A 21,225-nucleotide genomic window follows, 5' to 3' on the forward strand; every position below is an offset into this window, starting at 1 on the left:
AAAAAAATCATATAAAATACTTGAAAACGTGTGTCCCTTTTGCGAGAATGAAATCATACTTTATAAGAGGTGTTTTAATGAGCCATTAAATAAAACATTAGTGTAATGAGCTACCTTAATCAAAGTAGATTTTTCATTTATAAGTTAAATTATGAACATAACTAAACAATTGTTAGTGTTTGTCACATCTGATTTTGTTTTAAGCATATTTTCTATTAATCAATCTATATGTAAACAAAACGTCAGAACAAGGCTTACCAAAATCTCAGCATTTAATTTGATTGGTTGATTCAACATACCTCCAAAACAACGACTACCGAAGAGATTTGTTATAGATTGAATTTGGCCTTTAAGCTTAAGGATTTACAACTAGTGTTTATAAAAACTTTTGTAAAAGGAAAGGATTTATTGCTGTTATACCCACAGCAAATGGGAAAACCATTTTATCAAAATTACTTGAGGAGGCAAGGGTGAAAGTACAACTTCCAGCTGACAAAGACCGTAAAATTTTTCTATTGTACATGTACTTGTAGTAATGATTGTTCCTATTAGTATCACTAATGAAGGATCAATTAATCAACATCAAATCTTGGAATTGACTGTTTATGTCAGAGAGAATCAAACGGAAACTAAATTACATGCAGCACTCCCAAGTGGTAACATTTATCATCGCGTGTTTTTACCAGACTCTCTGCTCATCGGAGATTTGCGGAGACAGCTGAGTGTGTGGTTTAACGAGACTACTTTGCAACCGGATATAAGAAATTTTAATTCGTATTCCGATCTCGATCGAGAGTCGTTGACTGGAAATGACTTACATTTAATCCAATAAATATACATGTAACATCAAGCATTTTTAATATCACATTAAAAAAGACAACATTAAAAATTTACACATACACAATGTTGTAGAGTTATTTCTTTTGTAAATTTTCTATATCAATACAATGTATCATACTTCAAATTGAATTATATCCCTTAGACACAGGTAAATAGATACAGTCATAATAAGAAAGATGATGACATACATACATACAGACAGAGTGGCATGACCCCAAAATATGTAGGTGTCTCTCTCTTATTGTAAATTATTTTTGTACAGAATTTGAAAACTGTACAATGAAAATTGCTTGAGTTATCGTGTCACAAAGAAGGTGTTCATAATAGCAAAGATGATAATATACAGACAGATAAATTGGCATGACTCCAAATTCTAAAGGTGTGATCCTCTTATTGTAAATTATTTATGTTCAACATTTGAAAACTACAATAAAAACTGTTTGAATTATCGTGTTACTTAGAAATCATTCATAATAACAACAACAACAACAAAAATTAAAAATTAAAAAAAAAAAAATATGACATACAGACAGACAGACAAAGTGACATGACCCCAAAATCTATAGGTGTCTTCTTCTTACTGTAAATTATTTCTTTTAGAAAATTGAAAACTGTTTGAGTCATCGTGTCACAAAGAAAGTGTTGATGGACAGACGGGCGGACATACAGACGGACGGACGAACGGACAGACGAACGAACGAACATAACGGACAATGTGATTACTATAGGGCTCCTCGCTTTTCATACGGTTCCCTAAAACACAATATCAGCCTAACATAAAATGTCGAAATTATTATCTACAGTAATGCTGACGTCACACTAACCTAGTAGTGTATCATGTTCATTGTGACGCACTTAACGTAGTTACATTTTCCTGTGACGTCAAAAGTTTTCGCAAAGTAAATGATTTTTAAGATTTATGTCTAACAGGAACATAAATGTTGTTGGAGTGTTTTTCAATAGCTATTGTAAAAATTCTCAATAATCATAACATATTTCAAAAGTCTTAAGTTATATATGAATAATGAATTATATGTTTCAAAATATTGAAGCTAAGGACAATAACTCTGTTTTCATTGAATTATTTATCAAGTCCATTCAAACATTTTGTATATATGTAAAACTCATACGGTACCAATTTTGATGCACCAGATGCGCATTTCGACAAATAATGTCTCTTCAGTGATGATCAACCGAAATGTTTAAAATCCAAAATAACTATGAAGTTTTAGAGCTAAATATAGCCAAAAAACAGCGTGCCAAATAAGAAACAATTTCATGAAATTGGTATGAATACTTTTGAGATGATGGTTGGGAGTCAGCATTTCGCAAATTCTATGGTCGTTATAACAATCTGGTTTGCCAGTGCAGCCTATCGTGGGGTCAAGTGTTGTCTGGCGTGTTTCATGTCGATTGTTAGAATGTTCTTGGTACACTTATTTTGATTACGGATAACTCCGTTTACCTTATCAAGATATAGGGCTCACGGCGGGTGTGACCGGTCAACAGGGAATGCTTACTTCTCCAAGGGACATGATCCCACCTCTGGTATATCCAGGGGTCCGTGTTTGCCCAGCTCTCTATTTTGCATTGCTTGTAGAGTTATGATATTGATCACTGTTCCTTATTTTCATCTTTTATTATTGTTTTAACCAGTTCTTGTGAAATTTTGATAAAGCTGTTTAAGGAAAATTGCAACGTTCTGACGTTGATACATGTATGTATATGTGTGCTAATTGATAAAACATTTCTTAATACCGCAACATACTTATTTCATAATTTTCATTTGTTACTAGGACATATTCTTTGAAGAATCAACAATTAAATATAAGATTTAACCTATAATTCTAAAGGGATGGAATTACTTTAAGCGTGTATTCAAATTTGCGCCTCATTTTCACTGAAATGATTTACTTCTATTAAAATGATCAATTGACAGCTTATGATGTAATATATATTATATGCAATCCATATTTCGAAATATTGTGCATTGTACATACATTACGATGTGGATTATTCTGACGAAAGAAGGGGGTGGGGGTAGAGTTTTAAGGTGCATCGCATATTTCTTTGGTAACAAACTACTAGATTTTCCGTTGTGACACGCTCCCGGGTCATTTCAAGAAATCATTATTTTTTTAGGGGAGGGAACAATTCTGCTCTTTCTGTCTCTGCCTCATTAGACATAAGTCAACAATTCATAAAATGGCGTCACGACGAAACCGGAACCGAATAAAAACTTGTCATCTTCGAAATCCTCTAGGGGGTTGAACCTAACCTGAAAAATCTGGGGCCAAGGCGTTTTCCTTTTACTAAGGATGATGTTGTATCGATTCAATAGGGAAATTGCGGAAGCCATATTGGAAATGAGAAAAAATCTACGGAGTTAGACACCTTTCTAGCGATATAACTTTCTGAGCTGAATAGTGAGATTAAACTAGAAATCAGAGACTGAGACGAGAATGTTTATGACACACGGAACTTGAGGATGAAACCGAAATCTGAGACAGTCTCAGATTTCGGTCTCAAAACTGAGGTAGTGTTATGGCCCGGAGCGTGTGTCCAGGGGTCTGCGTTTGTCTATCTCTTTATTTTGTATTGTTTATGGGGTTTATGAGATTGATCACTGTTCGTTATCTTGAGTTTCATGTATGCCTGGCTTATTAGACGTCCTTTATGCATCGTGATATCCAGTGAAAATACACACCTTGATGTTCACGGCATAAAGTAGGCTTGGTTATTTGGTAGTTTTTTAATGATCGCGTAATTCAATATTTGTCCCAAAAAGAGAAATGTAGCCTTGAAAATGTTATGAATTTTAGGTTTGCGCAAATGGTTATTTAGTGGTTTGACTATTACCATGTCGCAGCGTATTAGACTATGATGTAAATCTTCAAATTTGAAAATCTATATAGAGAACATCAGGGTCACAAGAATGGTTAGGATGTCCGTTGACTGTAACATGAGCTTGATTGAAGAGAACAAAGCAAAATTGATATGCTAAAACTCTTTTTTTTTAGTGCATGTCAATAAGAGATGTTTCAGGGGATTGACTTAATCATAGAAATCAGATGCAGTATTTGTAGCGCACGCATGATCAACAAAATCATTAGCAGAGTCCATAATCGTTTTCAGATTGGTCAGTGCTAGTATATCTTTGTTTGTATTTGGTACAGGTTCATTGTGGTAGTTGGACATGGGTAAGACTTTCATTTCTGGTACATTCATGAAGGTTGCGATACTATCTAATTTCTTCTTCACTTCCGTGCTGTGAAACAATTTGGTGATATCATCAGCCAGTTTCGTTCGAAGCCTATCCACTTTGTTCATAAGAACAAATTGTGGAACATCTATGGGGAAAAAGCGAAAAGTTACTTCATTTTTAATTATTTCTAAATACGTTAATTTGGGTAATACAGGTTTAATGCTTTGTTGAAAAATTGTTATGAGCTTTACACACTAGTAATAAAAAGCATTCAGACAAAATAGTATAACTGGAGGTCCACGAAGTGACCGAAAAGATAAAAAACCAACATCTTAATGGTCCAGGTTGTCCTAGTGGAATGAAATTAGAATTCTAAGATCATTTGCGATATTTCCATGGAATGAAAGATATATCCAATTGGAACCAGAAAATATTTTTGTGTTAATATAAAAAAAATCGTTGGTTAAATGTGCTTGTTGTCTTGATTTGAAAACATTTTAGATGCAGTTGGAAAGGGCTTTCAATAAATGAAAATGTGCTTTGATGGAAAAAACAAACAAAAAAACAGAATGATAATTCATGGAATGATTTATGTACTAGTATCTTCAAAATACCTAAGATGTATTCAATTTAAATTGCAGAAATATTTCATTTGATTGCAGTTATCTCTACAAATTAGAGATACCTTCAACTGATCAAAAGTACATAATTTCAGTATTTCTTTTTGAATTACAATTGGTGATATGTCCAATTAATCAAGATTATTCTACTAATTCACTAAAAGATACATGTAACGCTAAAACTTATACGATGCATTGTACCAATTTTGATGCACTAGATGCGTATTTCGACAAATAATGTCTTTTCGGTGATGTTCAAGCCGGGATATTCGAACTCCAAAATAACAATAAACCTATGAGAACTAAAAAGAAAAACAGAATGCGAACGACTGGAGTCAAATTTGTCTACGGATCAGAGATAGGTATGAGGGATATAATCCTTAATTCTAAAATGAATTTCACAGCAATTAAATAATGCAATCACCCCATTTTTTTGTTCATTTGTTAGACCACCCAATACAATTACTGCCTGTGAAAATTCAGTCGGAGGTATTTTTAATAAAAGAGGAAATCTTCAATAATTCAAAAATGTGTTAACATAACATTATATAAGGTTCCAAGGTAATATATGACATATTTGTGTCTTTCCGTAAGTAAGATAAACCAAAATGTGAGTCTAAGTGGACCAAAGAACTCAAGTTAAAGGAAGTTCTGGATTGAAAACAGATTCATAAAAATATTTTTCAATCATATTATACAAGGTTAATATGGTTCAATTTTAGAATTATTTATAGAATCCTAGGCATATCAGAGATGTATGTTCTCTATGTCGAAATGAGGCTGAAACAATTTTGCATGTTGTCTTTTATTGCCCAAATGTTTGTTCATTATGGTCCCTTTTAGAAAAATGGATATTGGAAAATGTAGAAAAAGACTAAAATTTGATGCAATTGCAGTAATACGAGGTCTTCGTAGAGAATCTAATAATATTGCTTGTCAAAAGGTATATATTCCAAAAGCAAAATGAAAAATTACTATATCAAAATGTAGTCAAATACTTAAAAACATATTATCAATTTGAAGAAAAAATGTATAAAACAAAGAACAAAGCTGATGTGTTCAAAACAAGATGGCTGAACTGGAAATGTTTATTTGATGATACATGTATTTGTATTTAATAATTTACCAATCGTTTGTTGCTATATCTTCCAGTCCTGATGTACATGTGTGATTGTGAGTGATTGTGTGCAATTGAAATAAATAAATAAATAAATAAAAAAACAAAACAAAACAAGAAACAAACATAACATCATATACTAAAGTTGTGGCTTAAAACCACTATCATCTTGCTATGTTCGAAGCTTTCCAAAGGCCAGGATGCGAAATTATCGAAACATCAAATGATCAGAATCCTGATTTAGTTAATCAAGTTTTAATACTTACGTCTATCTACAAGTCTGACCCTCATGTCTTCAAATATTTGTTTTGCAGTTTCACCTGTAAGCGCTTCTTCTAAGTTTGTTGCGTTAACTGCATACACAACACAGTGCATCATATCCCCCAGTTTTGGGTTCTCCCGGTAGTGAGGATCACTGTGGCTGATTGATTTCACTGGATTGATCTAAATTATAGATAAAACACACCCAATTAATTATTCATTTTAACCTATTTAGAACATGTTTCATTAGTCTATAAATGTTTATAAGTTGTGTTTTTTTTGGGAAGGCTGGAGCCGCTTTAAGTAACCCGTTCAATCGCGACCATATTTGGTGTGGTGTTTTAAATTGGTGACTATATGTTCCTGTGTTTCAAATTTTCATTTGTGGTCATTTGTGGTCATGTTTATTTTTTTCGATCACTGAAGACTCCATTGGCACTATCGTTTAAACCCAGAAGCACCCAAAAACAAAGCAGTTATCAAAATTATATTGTAGAATGATTGCCTCTACAAACAAACATAAGTCTTAAAACTATTGCAAGCAAATTTACCGTATACCCATGTTTTATATGACCATCAACAATGAGGCGAATGTCTTCAGGTGTGACACCATCAACATCATGAAGTCCTCGGCAATCAAATATGCGAAGTTTTATAACTCCCTTGGCAATCAGAGGATGTGTTTCAAACTAAAATAAGATAAATCAAATAAGGGTGAGGGAAATCACAGAGGGGTTAAGGTTGAAAGGTAAAGATAACAAACAGTGATCAATCTCATAACTCCTATAAGAAATAGAAAATTCAATTTCCCAGTTAAAGAAATAAAAAAAAATAGTCTAATGTACCTTTACAGTAACACTTTTCCCACTGGCTTTGTAGACTGTTAATGGATATAGCATTCTTTGTTCATCTTTCAGTGCTGTGGCACACGTATTAAAAAACGAGGTTTTACCAGATGCCGATTGTCCTAGCAGCAAACAGTTTATATACTGTATTTCACCTTTCACTTCAAAATTATTTATGTCCTCCAACAGCTGTTGTCTGTTCTGAGGTGTCCATATGATGTGTGACCTCCAAGGGTCTCTCATAAGTGGAGGAGGGCCTAGAAAAGGAAAAAGCATTCACTATAATGTCAATAAAGTAATAAGCCTATAATCGCAATGACATTAGAATCACAGGGGTGTCAATAGTCTTGATTGAAATCAGCATTTTGCTAATTTTATTGTTGTCTGGTGTGTTTCATACCGATCGTTTGGCCGTTCTTGGCACTGTGATTTTGACTACGGATTACTCCTTTTACCTGATCAAAATATATATATCTCACGGTGGGTGTGACCAGTCGACAGGTGTTGCTTACTCCTCCTAGGTACTTTATCACACCTCTGGTATGTCCAAGGGTCCATATTCACCCAACGTTTTATTTTGTATTCCTTATAGAAGTTATAAGATTGATCACTGTTCGTTATCTTCACCTTTCAGTGTTCTCTCTCTAGTGATTTCATTTGCAAATACAATATAACAATAGATCGAATACTGTCCGACGTGTCTCATACCAATTGTTAGACCATTATTTTTATTTTGATTATTCGTTTGATCGATCAGCAGAAGATGCTTACTCCTCCCAGGCACGTTATAACACATCTAATGTATCCAATGACCCGTTTGTGTCATTACTTTAGTTTTCCATATTTTATTGGATTTATGAAATTTATCTCTATTAGTTATGTTCACATTATAAATCAAAAATTGAATTCTAATCAATAATTGCACACCAGCAAACATTGGCCATATTCGTTTTGTCTTTTCATAAAACCTTTTGGTAAGTATTTCCAAACTGAAGCTTCACGAATAAGGTATGATGTATATTAATACTGAAGTGTATTTCGCATGCAATACACAGTCGTATATCATGGAATATAAAGGAAGGAAAAATTGAAATAAATGTCATTCAACACTACAATAGTTCTGCGAGATATATATGTATATATGAGTACTTTACATGAGTTTCTTGATATTCATATCAAAATAGAATAATGTTTACCTTCAGGCTTTGGTGACTCTATAGAAAATATAAAAACATAAAAACATATTTAATGATTATACATACATACATACATACATACCTGTGTTTCTGTGTCGTGGGAGTGGTCTCTGTGTGTAAGTGTGTTTGTAAACATTCGGTATCCAACATATCAGAATTAATAAATACTGATGTATACACCTCATAAGGAAGTATCCTTATAGGTAAAATTTTCATCAATGCTACGGTATACTGTGCGTTATTTCAAATAGATGTAGAACAATTTGTATTTCATATTCTGAAATATTATTACCAGGGCAGAGTTTTACCAAAGGTCGTAAATTTGTCGTGGACGTAGACGTCAACGTAGATTACATGACTGATTTTACCTGTGCAGAAGCTCCGTTTTACGAAAGGGCGTAATTGTGTTTGTAAACGAAGTAATAATCGTAGATTTTGAAGTATCTTACGACCAGAATTCTTTCTTATATTTTTGACAAAAACAGAAAAGAACAGTATATATATATATATATATATATATATATATATATATATATATATAAATACGTACACGTATGATTCCATAATTTCAATCTGGCTTTGTTTAGGGGCAAAGGGTTGAGTCCCAACTTTTTTTCTATAAATAATATGGTTTTGTGATATATTTTCATGACTGAATTGCTTTTCTGTTTTTGGAACATTTTGAAGATAGAACAAAATATCAATGACTAGGATGCTGTCGCAATTAACAATAATGTTTAATGATCACATATTTGCTATATTGTTTTTATAATTCTCATGTCAATTATTAATTCATTAGATCTTCTCATGCAGTTTTAAAAGTTGCGTGCAGATCTACGTCAGCCAGAAACCATTACATTTTTTTCGTAATTTTCCACGTAAACGTACGTAACGACTTTTAGTAAAACACAAAGCTCGCACGTTACGATTACGTCTCGGTTTACGAGTACGTTTGAGTTTACGATCTTTAGTAAAACTCGGCCCTGGGTCGTAAAACAGATTGCATTTATTGCATATATATGTATGTTGAATTAATGTTGTATTTACCAAAAATATTAATCAATCTTTTTTAATATTGAATTCATATAACATATTTACGAGTTGCTTGTTAACCTTCCGGATTCTGAAATGCATTTACCATTTCAAAAGGGACTTTCATTTCTGACGTATATTGTTTTTTACCAATAGTTTAATTTCCCTAATTCAGTGTAAAATTCATATTCAATTCTTCGTTTCACAAACAAATGTCCAATGAAATAACCATCAATACTAAATACATATTCAAAGCACATACATTTAAGGAATGACTTTAATTCTGGGGCAAGTTATACGAGTATAACCTGGTTTGGGTCAGTTTACGCTTTATAATCCGCAAATTCCCCAGTGAGAAATGTATTTCATAATGAACAGGGTAATGCTTACTTGACAAATCATTAATTTGAATATAATATATTTGTTTTAATCTATCAATAGTATTATTCGACCATACATACAGAGTAAGATGTTTAACAAAAGTGATTTGCGTACAAGTAGGCCTAGATGCTAATGTTGACAACGAGAAAACAACATGTGTATCAAACCGAAGTATCTTATTGTGCACGTTGACTTTCTATTCCATAGAAGTTTAGAGAGAGAGAAAAAAATAGTTCCGACATCTGGTTGTCAAGGGGGTGTGTCCCCATACCAAACCAGCTGACCAAACCAGGTTATACAAAAATAACCTGTGTTCCTCAATTGGAATTTGACCAATCAGAGACAAGGATACAATAAGAATTAAATTATTGAGAAATATTCGTTACCTTTTGATCCAGAATATCCAAATAAATAGTCCCATAATCCCATAATTCTCGAAACGTGGTTCTATTTCTAATTCGAGAAGAGAAAAAAATAATTTGAAAATAAGTAAATTAGACATTTATTTGAATATTAACAAAAACTTTTGTTTTTTCTAAGATTTTAAAGAGCCAAAATTCTAATTATGTAAAATAAATATATTGAATCGACAAAAAATTAACATCGATAAATACGATGATTTATATCATTAATTCCCTGTAAAAAAACCAAAACGTTACTGTAGGGGCGTGGTAAACAACATCTTAGGTTTTCATGAAAACTATTCAGATGATTAATGTCATCATACTCTGTTGTTGTCAACCTTAAAAATATTTTTTGTGCTTTGGTTGCCATGGTAGTGGACTATCACTCTTTCCCCAACCATTTACTCACATATCTAGAATAGTACTCCATGTTTTATACCTCATTACTTAGTTGTTTTAACAACATAGCATTTGTAGAATATATAGTGCTCTATGACAAACAAATTCAACAAAATCGCAATGTCAATGCAAATTATACAGCTGGTAACTCATAATTTGCTAAAAGGTTTCATCGACCCTATATTATAAGATGATTTTGAAAATATACAAAACGAAACATAAAGCTATTTCCGTTTTGAAGGTAGCATGCTATCATGGATAATAGAAAGAATAAGCGATTTTTTTTCAATTTCATTTATCTAAGCTTCAAAGTTTAATATTCTGTCATTTTTTCTTCGTTTCTACAAAGAATATTGCCATATAATTTACAACTTCCCTCTCAAAAGATGAAAATCTTCACAATCATGCTTTATTCTTAAACACATTGAGTTACCGTGCCTATACTGGATTCGTAAACTTCACAAAAACATTACACACACACACACACACACACACACACACACACACACACACACACACACATATATATATATATATACTTTGCTAAATACAATAAGTGTTATATCAAGATTCTATCTAGAGACTTTCGGTTCCGATAGACTTGGCCATGTAGGTTCAAATTTGGGCTCCTGGGTTTTATATCTAAATTTATATGTAACCTATTGTGATTGGTTTTTAAATCATTTGGAAAAGTTATAAGACGATCAAGACGCATCATTTTATAAAGAAAAAGTGTATACGAAGATTTGAAAGAAACTTTGGACTTTTCTGTGTTGGTGAATCCTTGTGAGTATCAGTTCACTATGGAGGACAGTAGGGAAGGAAACCGTGAGGAAATGCAGACCAGTCCAAGTAAGTTTTTCGAATACGTGGAAAAATATGAACTAAATGATGTCATGAAAGGCTAAACAAGCATCCAAAGCACCCTCGCTAATCTTATGATAAGTTTTGAAACGCAAAGAAAGGAGCTGGCAGATACGAAGAACGATGTCTACGGGAAACACGGTGTTGAAAACAGACTTCAAGAACGCAGCTGGGTTAAGGCTATCCGAGAAAAATCGCAGTGCTGTTATAAATGTATCTCTGTACACTTCGCACCATATGACGTTACAATGAAAACGTACGTCACAGCGTACATGTTCTGATAGTTGTATCGCAAGGAAAATGTCATAATATTTTGTCGTTATTTACTACTGTTATCAAGTGATAAGCTGTATACGTGAAAATATATCTTGTCAAATGAATATATATATAATATATATATTATTCCTTTATGATCTCAAATCATTCTACATTTTTAAGATATAGTATGTACACGAAGATGATATTTGTATTATATTATGATCTTGAAATCGCCCCTAATCTGAATGACTGATGCGTTTAAAAATTCTCTCATGTATATAAATTATCTCATACTACAGAAACTGCGGCAAAGTTCAGGTTCATCTGCTATAAAAAACAATATGAATTTTTCTGCTATATAATTTAGATATATTTATGCGTTTGAAAAGTATGGGGAACAGTTTCTGTCTTGTATATTAACGGTATGATGTATATAAGAATGTGGACAACCCTGGTAATTTGCTGATGACTGTTGATATGTTGTTAAATTACAGCATGGTTAGTTCGAGTATGCATTTGTTCCCAACACTTTTCATGTTAAGGATTTTTATTTTTTTCTGAGTATATCAATAAAAATTCAGCTGGTTACCTGCATGAACCTTAACTTTTGTTCACAAGTAGGGCCTCTTGCTGTTTTCCAAAAATAAAGTTTTACGTGATATTTAAGTGACGTCACGGGAAATTTTACCATGAGGGGAATTTACAGTAGCTCAGTCACAGTCAACATATGGGTAGTGTCGTTTCGGTGTTTAACCGTAACAAGTGTAATGATACCTGTGAATTTGAGGTGCAATTTTATCCCATGATTATTGTACATTTGACTATGGAAGCCCTTAACATAGCTGCGAAGTTCAAACTCAAGCTGATGACACGATCTCACAGATCACAGAATTTGATCACAAACAACAGAAAATGTTCAGAGAAATAACAATGCTCAAAGATCTTGTAGTGAAACTAGAACAGAGGGTAGACCTACAAAATCATCAAATCCTAGAACTCAAACTGAAAACCACAGAGACAAATGTTATCATTACTGACTTAATTGAGAGAGAGCGTGAAATTCTTCCCGATCGCATATCGGAGTTTTTCAAACAGCACTTGGAAATGTCGGATGAAGAAATCGGCGAAGTCGGTATCGTTAAGGTGTACAGACAGGGTGATCCGAAAGCTAAAACAAAAAGATTTCCCAGACCTGTATTTGTACAGTTTCAAGACATTTACCAAAAACAAAGGATCATGAAAAAAATTCTTAAACTCAAAGCTAAAGGTGTTCCCATTAGGATTTCGAACCATTATCCCGAAGAGATGAAAGAGAAGCGCAAGCGACTCTATGATCTACAGAACAGCTACAACGAGAAGAATATTCCTACAACGATCAAAGGTGACAAACTGGTCTTCAACAACAATGGATCAGTGTACCGTGAAAAAATAGCCCGACCGAAAGCATGCGACATTCTTGAAGATCCCAGCGACAAAAACCTGTCCGAAATCCATCAAGGTAAACAGATCGAGGACAATGAGAATCGTTTTACATCGCGTACCACTAAGGTATCATCTGTAAAGCAGGTAAATCAATCCCTTAGAGATATTTTCAGGATTCCCAAAGTTTTAAGTGCAACGCACAATATATATGCATACATATTCACAAACGCAGACGGAGTGGTGCACGAAGGAAGTGATGATGACGGAGAACACGGCGCTGGCCGAGCCTTACTGCAAGAATTGAAGGGCCAAAATGTTTCAAATTGTGTAGTAGTGGTTTCTCGTTGGTTTAGTGGTAAAATCGGTGCCCGTCGATTTCGACATTTTCTTGAGGTGGGAATGAGCGCAGTATCCAGCGTAAAATAATCGCTTAGCTCCTGTTTGATCAATCACTCTTGTTGAAATGCATAGTTATACGCATATCGACTGTTCTAACTTGATAAAACATTTGCTTTGTACCGAGTACATTATTTAGTACAGTATAGTATATACAGATACATATTCTCTGATTTATACATATACATGCAATATGAATCCATTGTATCCCGATTTAATTATTCAAAAAATAGTGGGTAGTCATAACGTGAATTTATTATATTGAACATTAAGTATTATATCTAAATTATTATTAGCCAGAAATTATATCTGAAGATCTGGTTTACCAGATTTTTTTCCCCCTTCTTGTCAGTACTATACAAATTATTATTATCATATCTGGCGATCTGGTATCCCGGAATTTTTTTAATTTTGTCAACTGTGCTTTTAGCCATTTACAATGCACCATGTATTTCCGGTTACTACCCAGCAGTTAATTACGGTATGAAAACAAAAATTGTTCTATTTTAGCATTACAATACACTATCTATAGGATTAAATGATACCATGCTCGATGTGTCTAGAGTAGATGACAGAGTTGTGTGTTTTCTTGGATCCTGCTAATAAAGTTTCAAATATATCTCGCAAACTGCATGTACTTAAAAGGTCATACAACATTTATTATATTTAGACTATTACCATTTACGTTTATAAAAACATATTCGTTTCTTTGAGCTTTGAAAACCCATGAAAATATACATATCTACTACTTTAAAAGAAATTAATATACAACCTTTTATTATGAAAAGATGTTTATTATCAAAACTATGGAAATTTTTGTTTTTTTAAAACCCAGTGCCATGTTTCTATGACTATTCTCTGGCACTTTTGGAATCAGTTGTTCTTGTCAAAAGTATCTACATTATGTTCTCTTGCCTTTTTATTCTTTTTTCCCTCTTTTCTTTTCTGATGATGAATGTTGCAAATTTTTACATTACTGATTACGGATAAAACACTCAAAAATTATCATGATGATCTAAAAAATTAACTGTGAATTGTCAGGGTCTTAGTGATCATAAGAAACGCAGAGATGTTCTGAATTATTTTCACAAAAAAACTTCAATATTTATTTCCTGCAAGACACGCATTTTACAAAAGATGAAGAGAGAATTATACTTTTACAGTGGGGATATAAAGGAATATTCAATTCATACCAATCAAACTCTCGGGGTGTTGCAATCCTATTCAAAAATAATTTTGAATTTCAAATAAAAAACACAGTGATAGACAATGAAGGAAACTTCATAATTGCAGAAATCATAATTGAAGAAAAACAATTTACATTAATAAATGTCTATGGCCCAAATGCGGATCAACCCCAGTTCTACTGTAACCTATTTAAAAAACTAGAACCATTATCGAATGATCAGAACATTATTATGGCAGGAGACTTCAACTTAGTAATGGGTAAAAAATTAGATACAATGAAGTACAAAAACTTAAACAACCCCAAAGCCCGTATGGAACTTATCCATCTTATGGAGAATCAAAATTTATGTGACATTTTTCGTGTCTTAAATCCTGAAAAATTGAAATACACTTGGAGAAAAAATAAATCCCATTAAGCAAGCCAGACTTTACTTTTTTCTCATATCGGAATCTTTAACTCCTTTTATACATGCAGTTGACCAAGAAAACAGTTACAGGTCTGATCACACTCCAGTAGTCTTGACCTTAAAATTAACAGACTTTAAACTCGGAAAGGGATTCTGGAAATCTAACAACTCCCTTTTAAAAGACATAGACTATGTAAATTCAGTAAAATCTAAAATTAAGGAAACAAAAATGCAATATGCGGCCCTTGTCTACCAATTGGAAAATGTAAATGAGGTGAATGATGCTGAAATAGAATTTCGGGTCCCTGACCACTTATTTTTAGACACACTACTAATGAATATTAGAGGAAAAACAATCTCTTATTGTACATATAAGAAAAACAAACCAAAAGGAAACACAAAATCATTTAGAAAATGAAATAAAACTTTTGGAAGAAAAATTTAATGAAGAATCATTGAAAGTTTTAGAGGAAAAACAAAAACAATCTGGAAGAAATTAGAGCTCAAACACTTAAAGGTAATTATATAAGATCAAGAGTCAGATGGATAGAGGAAGGTGAAAAGCCAAGCAAATATTTCTGTAAATTAAAATCTAGAAACTATGTAAGTAAACAAATTTTAAAATTAATACTAAATGATAGTAAAGTCATAACAAACCAGTCGGAAATCTTGAACCACACGAAAACTTTCTATGAGACATTATACATGAAAAGGGATATCATAGACAAATGTGATATTCACAAACTCCTAGAACCATATGAAATAACTAAACTGACAGATGGTGAGTCCTATAGTCTAGAGGGTAAAATAAAATACTCTGAAGTTTTGAAATTTCTTAAGCATATGAAAAATGACAAAAGTCCTGGACCAGATGGCTTCACAGCTGAATTTTTATAAAAAATTTGGTCTGATCTAGGTCATTTTATTACAAGAGCAATTAATAACTCATATGAAGTGGGTGAGTTTTCAAAAATCAATAAGTTGGGAATAATTACATGTATCCCAAAACCAGAAAAAAGATAGACAATACTTAAAAAACTGGCGTCCAATCACTCTACTATCAGTACTATACAAAATTGCATCTGACTGTATTGCAGAAAGAATAAAAAATATTTCTCAATAAAATTATAGACAAAGATCGAACAGGATTTTTGAAAGGTAGATTTATTGGAGAGAATATACGCCTTGTCTATGATATTAGGAAGTATACCGATTGTAAACATATTCCAGGACTTCTAATGCTAATTGATTTTGAAAAAGCCTTTGACACAATATCATGGGACTTCATTTTCCAGGCATTAAGTTTCTTTAACTTTGACAGTTCAATCAATAACTGGATCAAATGTTTTTACAATAATATATCATCATGTGTAATCCAAAATGGTATCACTTCAAAATATTTCCATCTCAAAGAGGCTGTAGGCAAGGAGACTCAATCTCGCCATATCTATTTTTACTTTGCGCAGAAATCCTAATCATTCTAATTCGAAATAATAAAGAAATTAAAGGTATAGTAATCGATGGGGAAGAATATAAAATTTCACAATACGCAGGTGATACGTCTTTAATGTGTGATGGCTCACCTACATCTTTAGATGCTATACTAAGAGTTCTAGATAGATATGCACAAATTTCAGGGTTAAGAATCAGTGTAAGTAAAACCACGTTGATTTGGATAGGTAGTAAAAAGTTTTCAAGAGATGCTTATCATCACTCAAGGTGGAAATTTGAATGGAACCAAACTTCATTTGAACTCTTAGGAATAAAATTCCCTATAAACCTTGGCAAAATGATAAACATGAATTACAACAAAAAGCTAGAAAACATACATAAAATACTTGTTCAATGGAAAGCAAGAAAATTAACCCCGATTGGCAAAATTGCTGTCATCAAAACACTAATTGTGCCGAAAATGAACCATCTGATATTGATTGTATATAACCCTTCTGATGAATTTATTAAGAAATTTGAAAAAAAAAACTATTTGAATTTCTCTGGGATGGTAAAAAAGAGAAAATAAAAAGGAACACAATTATACAAGATTACAAAGATAGTGGCTTAAAAATGATAGATTACACCAGCGTTATTATTGCACTTAAATCTAGTTGGATCAGAAGATTAATCACGGCTCATAATTCTAAGTGGAAAATGTTGTTTGAAACTGAGTTTGGAATTTCAATTTCAGGCGTTTGAACTTTGGCTCAAATTACTTAGAGTTGATAAAACACAAAATAAGTAACAAATTTTGGATCGATACTCTGCAAAGCTGGATTGATATAAGTAATGCAGACAAATATAATCGTCAAAATATTGCATGTGATCATCTGCGGTATAACCCAGATCTAAAAATTGATAAATTACAAATACCCTGTAAAGAGTTCTCGAAGGATAATATAATACACATTGGTGACCTATGTAATATGTCATTTACAGTATTTAAAGAGATGTCTACAGGAAAAGTAAACTTCCTCCAGTTTTCAGGTCTTGTTACAGCAATAAAGAAATATATACAACAGAACAATAAGATTATTTTAAAAGATTACAATATCAGATATCCCTCTACTATTGAACTAATATTCATATCTAAGAAAGGTTGCCAAGCAATGTATAATGTCCTTATCTCAAAGAAAAAAAAAATCCAACTTCTGAAAATAAATGGATTGAAAATGGTATCAACTTTAGCAGAAAAGAATGGGATACTATTTATATGCTTCCTTTTAAAACAACTGCAGAAACAAAATTGCAGTGGTTTCAATTCCAGATGCTTCACAGATTATCTGCTACAAACTACTACCTGAATATATGTAGTATCAAAGACTCTACATTATGCTCTTACTGCAATCAACTGCCAGAGACATTAGATCATTTGTTTTCAGAATGTTATTTAATAAAAGATCTTTGGTTAGAGGTATAACATTGGTTAAAGTCTACATTAGATATTGATATAAACATAGGCAAAAATTCAATTTTGTTTGGTAAATTGAATAATGTTAAATTTCACTGTCAGGAAAATCTTATAATTCTAATAATTAAATACTATATTTTTACAAACAAGTCCACACCTTGAAAGAGGTTGAGCTTTGAGACCCTTAAAAAGAAATGTAATTAGTCGATTATCTGCTGAAAAATTTATTTTACTGAAAAATTGTAAGTACAACGAATTTAACAAATGTTTGAAAAATACCTTACAAACAATTGAGCATTCATCATGAGCTATGAGAAGCCCCGGTTCTCTCTATGTGTTGCATCTCTTTTAATGACTTTCTTCCTTCCTTTCAAACTCTTATCTCTAACCTATTTTTTCTTCTATAAAAAAAAACCCGCCAAAAACTTTAATATAAATATAAATATATATATATATATATATATATATATATGTATACTTTGATATCATTTATTTAACTGAAAATAATCTATTATGTGTATATGTGTACATGTATATGTATTTAAGTCTGTATGTACATGTGTGTGTGTGTGTATATGTATGCGTATATATGTACATGTATGTATATGTTATTGTTTGCTTTTGTAAAAATATTTTGAATATGAAGGTTAATAAAAAATATTTAAAAAATAAATAAAAAGATTCTATCTTTGCTCCTCATGAAAATATTAACATGTTTTGAAGGTATTGTGTAACGACAAATACCAGAAATGTATAAAATTGTATAATACTATTAGTAAATTTTCTCTCAAATCAGCAACATCAAAGTGTATGACTTCTCAACACTTTACACGGCCATTCCGCACGATATATTAAAGAATAGATTTTTTGACATTGTTAACCAAGTTAGACGATGTAAAAACAATAAACCAATTGATATAAAATTCTACTTTGTATTGTATTATATTCACACATAATCAATCTACATTACTACCGAAGTTCATCCCGAAATTCCGTATACTTCCCAAGATATGCAGAAATTAATTCGGAAAAATGCCTGTTATATTTTGGTCGACTTTTAGCTGGGCTCTGGCACTATACAACTAAACAGAATGTTTTAGCATTGCAACAAGCTATTACATAGAATGTGCAGCATAATTTATCATTTGTAAAATGAATTTCTTACCCCAATTCATAAAATGAAGTGACTGAAAATTTTAAAATATATCTTGAAAACTAAAAACATTTTGTTAAATGTTACAGAACAAAAATGCAGATAATGATAAGACATATTCGACCATATCAAGTTTTAGGGACCAGGCCCTCAAATAAAGGGCCCAGAGGGATAAAAACTATTTTCTAAATATCTCAAAAACTAAAACGAATTTGTTAAGCATCATTCAGGCAAAGTTGTTCGTTTTGACGTTTTGCAACTGTTGATGTCAGCGAAATCGATATTGATTACGTAATAAGGAATGTTAAGGGGGTGATGTAAGAAACTTTGATGCCGTCTATCTCTTAAACGAAAAATATTTTGTAAAACATTATATAATATAAATTGGTCAGAATGTGACTCTAAACAACAAGCCATCTTTAAATTTTGTCTCAACTTCCATTTTAATGAATTCAGGGGATGGCCCCTAAAACTGAATATCCCATATATCTTGAAAGCTGAAAACATTTTGTTGAACGTTATAGAACACAATTTGTAGATAATGACGAGACTCATTTGACGGTATCAAGTTTTAGGGGCCAGCCACTCAAATAAATGGCCGAGATGGGTCAAAAGTATTTTCTATCTATCTATCTTAAAAGCTAAAAAGAATTTGTTATGCATTATTGAAGCAAAGGTGTTCGTTTTGAATGTGACTCTCAACAATATGCCATATTTAAATTTTGTCTTAAGTTCCCTTTTAAGGAATTCAGGGGGTGACCCCTAAAACTGAATATCCTTTATATCTTGAAAATCAAAAACATTTTGTCAAACGTTATAGAACAAAATTTGTAGATAATGGCGATAATGTCAAATTTTAGGGGCCATCCCCTCAATTAAAGGGTGGAGATTGGTCAACAGTATTTTCTAAATATTTCAAAAACTAAAACGAATTATTTAAGCATCATTGAAGCAAAGTTGTTTGTTTTGATGTTTTGCAATTGCTGATGTCAGCGAAATGAAGGTTGATTACGTAATGAGGGATTTTAAGGGGAAAATGTACGAAACCTTGATGCCTTCTATCTCTTATACTAAAACTATTCTGTGAAGCGTTATATAATATAAATTGGTTAGAATGTGACTCTAAACAATATGTCATCTTTAAATTTTGTCTTAACTTCCCTTTTAAGAAATTCAGGGGATGGCCCCTAAAACTCAATATCGTTTATATCTAGAAAGCAGAAAACATTTTGTTAATGTTATGGAAGAAAATTTGTAGTAAGTGACATGAACTACATATGTATTCGATAACATCAAGTTTTGGGGTAAGCCCCTCAAATAAAGGAACAAGAGCTGTCAAAATATTTTCTTGATATCATAAAACTAAAAAGAATATTTTTATTAAGCATTATTGGAGTAAATTAAGTCGTTTATTGTGACGATCAGTAACTGATGACGTGAAATGCTCCAGTAAAGATCTTATCTTATCTCATTAAAAATCTGACGGAAGACTTATCCGTTGCTCGCAACGAGATCATGTCTAGTTTCTTATATATATTATCTTTCACTTATATCTTAATTCACCGAAATTAATTCACTGCAAAAATCAAATTTCTTTCTCTGAAACACTGTAATTCACATCCAATGAAGTTAATTTCAATATTAAATGCATATTCAAAACTGATACATTCACAAATAATCTTTACCTTTTGAATGGACAAATTCCTTAATTATTCCGAATAATCCAATGATAATTCCCAAAACTGAGTGTTGTTTTTAATTTGAGGAGAGAAAATAATCATTCTAAATTAAACATATCCCACATAAATTTCCTTTTATAACATTTTAGAGAGCATGTAAAATGAATAAATGGAATCGACAGACAATAACATGGATCAATGCGATTTTTATAACTTCTATGAATTTTCAGAAAAAAAGAAACCCCATACTTTGTTTCAAAGTATACCTAGCACGTAGAGAGTTCAGCAGGTGAATGATAAAATTTGCTATACGCTGTCCTGACGTTTATACAACATTCACCCAGTTACCGTGCGCGATACGCTTGATGAAGACAGATTTCAATACCATATATGGCAATGTCTGGGTATTAATATTCTATTGGTTGATATCGGTGATTACAGAAATAGTACTCTTTTAAAATGAAACTTGAAAATTTATACCTAGCACGTAGAGAGTTCAGCAGGTGAATGATAAAATTTGCTATACGCTGTCCTGACGTTTATACAACATTCACCCAGTTACCGTGCGCGATACGCTTGATGAAGACAGATTTCAATACCATATATGGCAATGTCTGGGTATTAATATTCTATTGGTTGATATCGGTGATAAC

General features: G+C 32.2%; 2 protein-coding genes across 5 annotated transcripts; one reads left to right on the forward strand and one right to left on the reverse strand.

Annotated features, from left to right (window-relative positions):
• Positions 1–841: 841 nt before the first annotated feature.
• Positions 842–20,890, reverse strand: LOC125676276 (interferon-induced protein 44-like). 4 transcript variants are annotated; one of them, XM_056158733.1, is made up of 8 exons: positions 20,822–20,890; positions 18,906–18,927; positions 9,884–9,950; positions 8,085–8,102; positions 6,889–7,145; positions 6,595–6,732; positions 6,049–6,226; positions 842–4,190 (listed from the first exon to the last, which is right to left on the reverse strand). In XM_056158733.1, the coding sequence occupies exons 3-8, from the start codon at positions 9,924–9,926 to the stop codon at positions 3,895–3,897; spliced, it is 930 nt and encodes a 309-aa protein (XP_056014708.1). In that variant the 5' UTR covers positions 9,927–9,950; positions 18,906–18,927; positions 20,822–20,890; the 3' UTR covers positions 842–3,894. The 4 variants fall into 4 exon arrangements, with proteins under 4 accessions (XP_056014708.1, XP_056014707.1, XP_056014710.1 ...); XM_056158732.1 differs by having other exon boundaries at positions 20,579–20,859; XM_056158735.1 differs by lacking the exon at positions 18,906–18,927 and having other exon boundaries at positions 20,822–20,874.
• On the forward strand, positions 12,668–13,433 carry LOC130052782 (protein IMPACT-B-like). Its single transcript, XM_056158750.1, has one exon. It carries the CDS (start codon positions 12,728–12,730, stop codon positions 13,268–13,270), a length of 543 nt encoding a protein of 180 aa, XP_056014725.1. The 5' UTR covers positions 12,668–12,727; the 3' UTR covers positions 13,271–13,433.
• Positions 20,891–21,225: the final 335 nt, after the last annotated feature.

The sequence above is a fragment of the Ostrea edulis genome, chromosome 3, assembly GCF_947568905.1.
Source record: "Ostrea edulis chromosome 3, xbOstEdul1.1, whole genome shotgun sequence".
In the NCBI taxonomy this organism is placed as follows: Eukaryota; Metazoa; Mollusca; class Bivalvia; order Ostreida; family Ostreidae; genus Ostrea; species Ostrea edulis.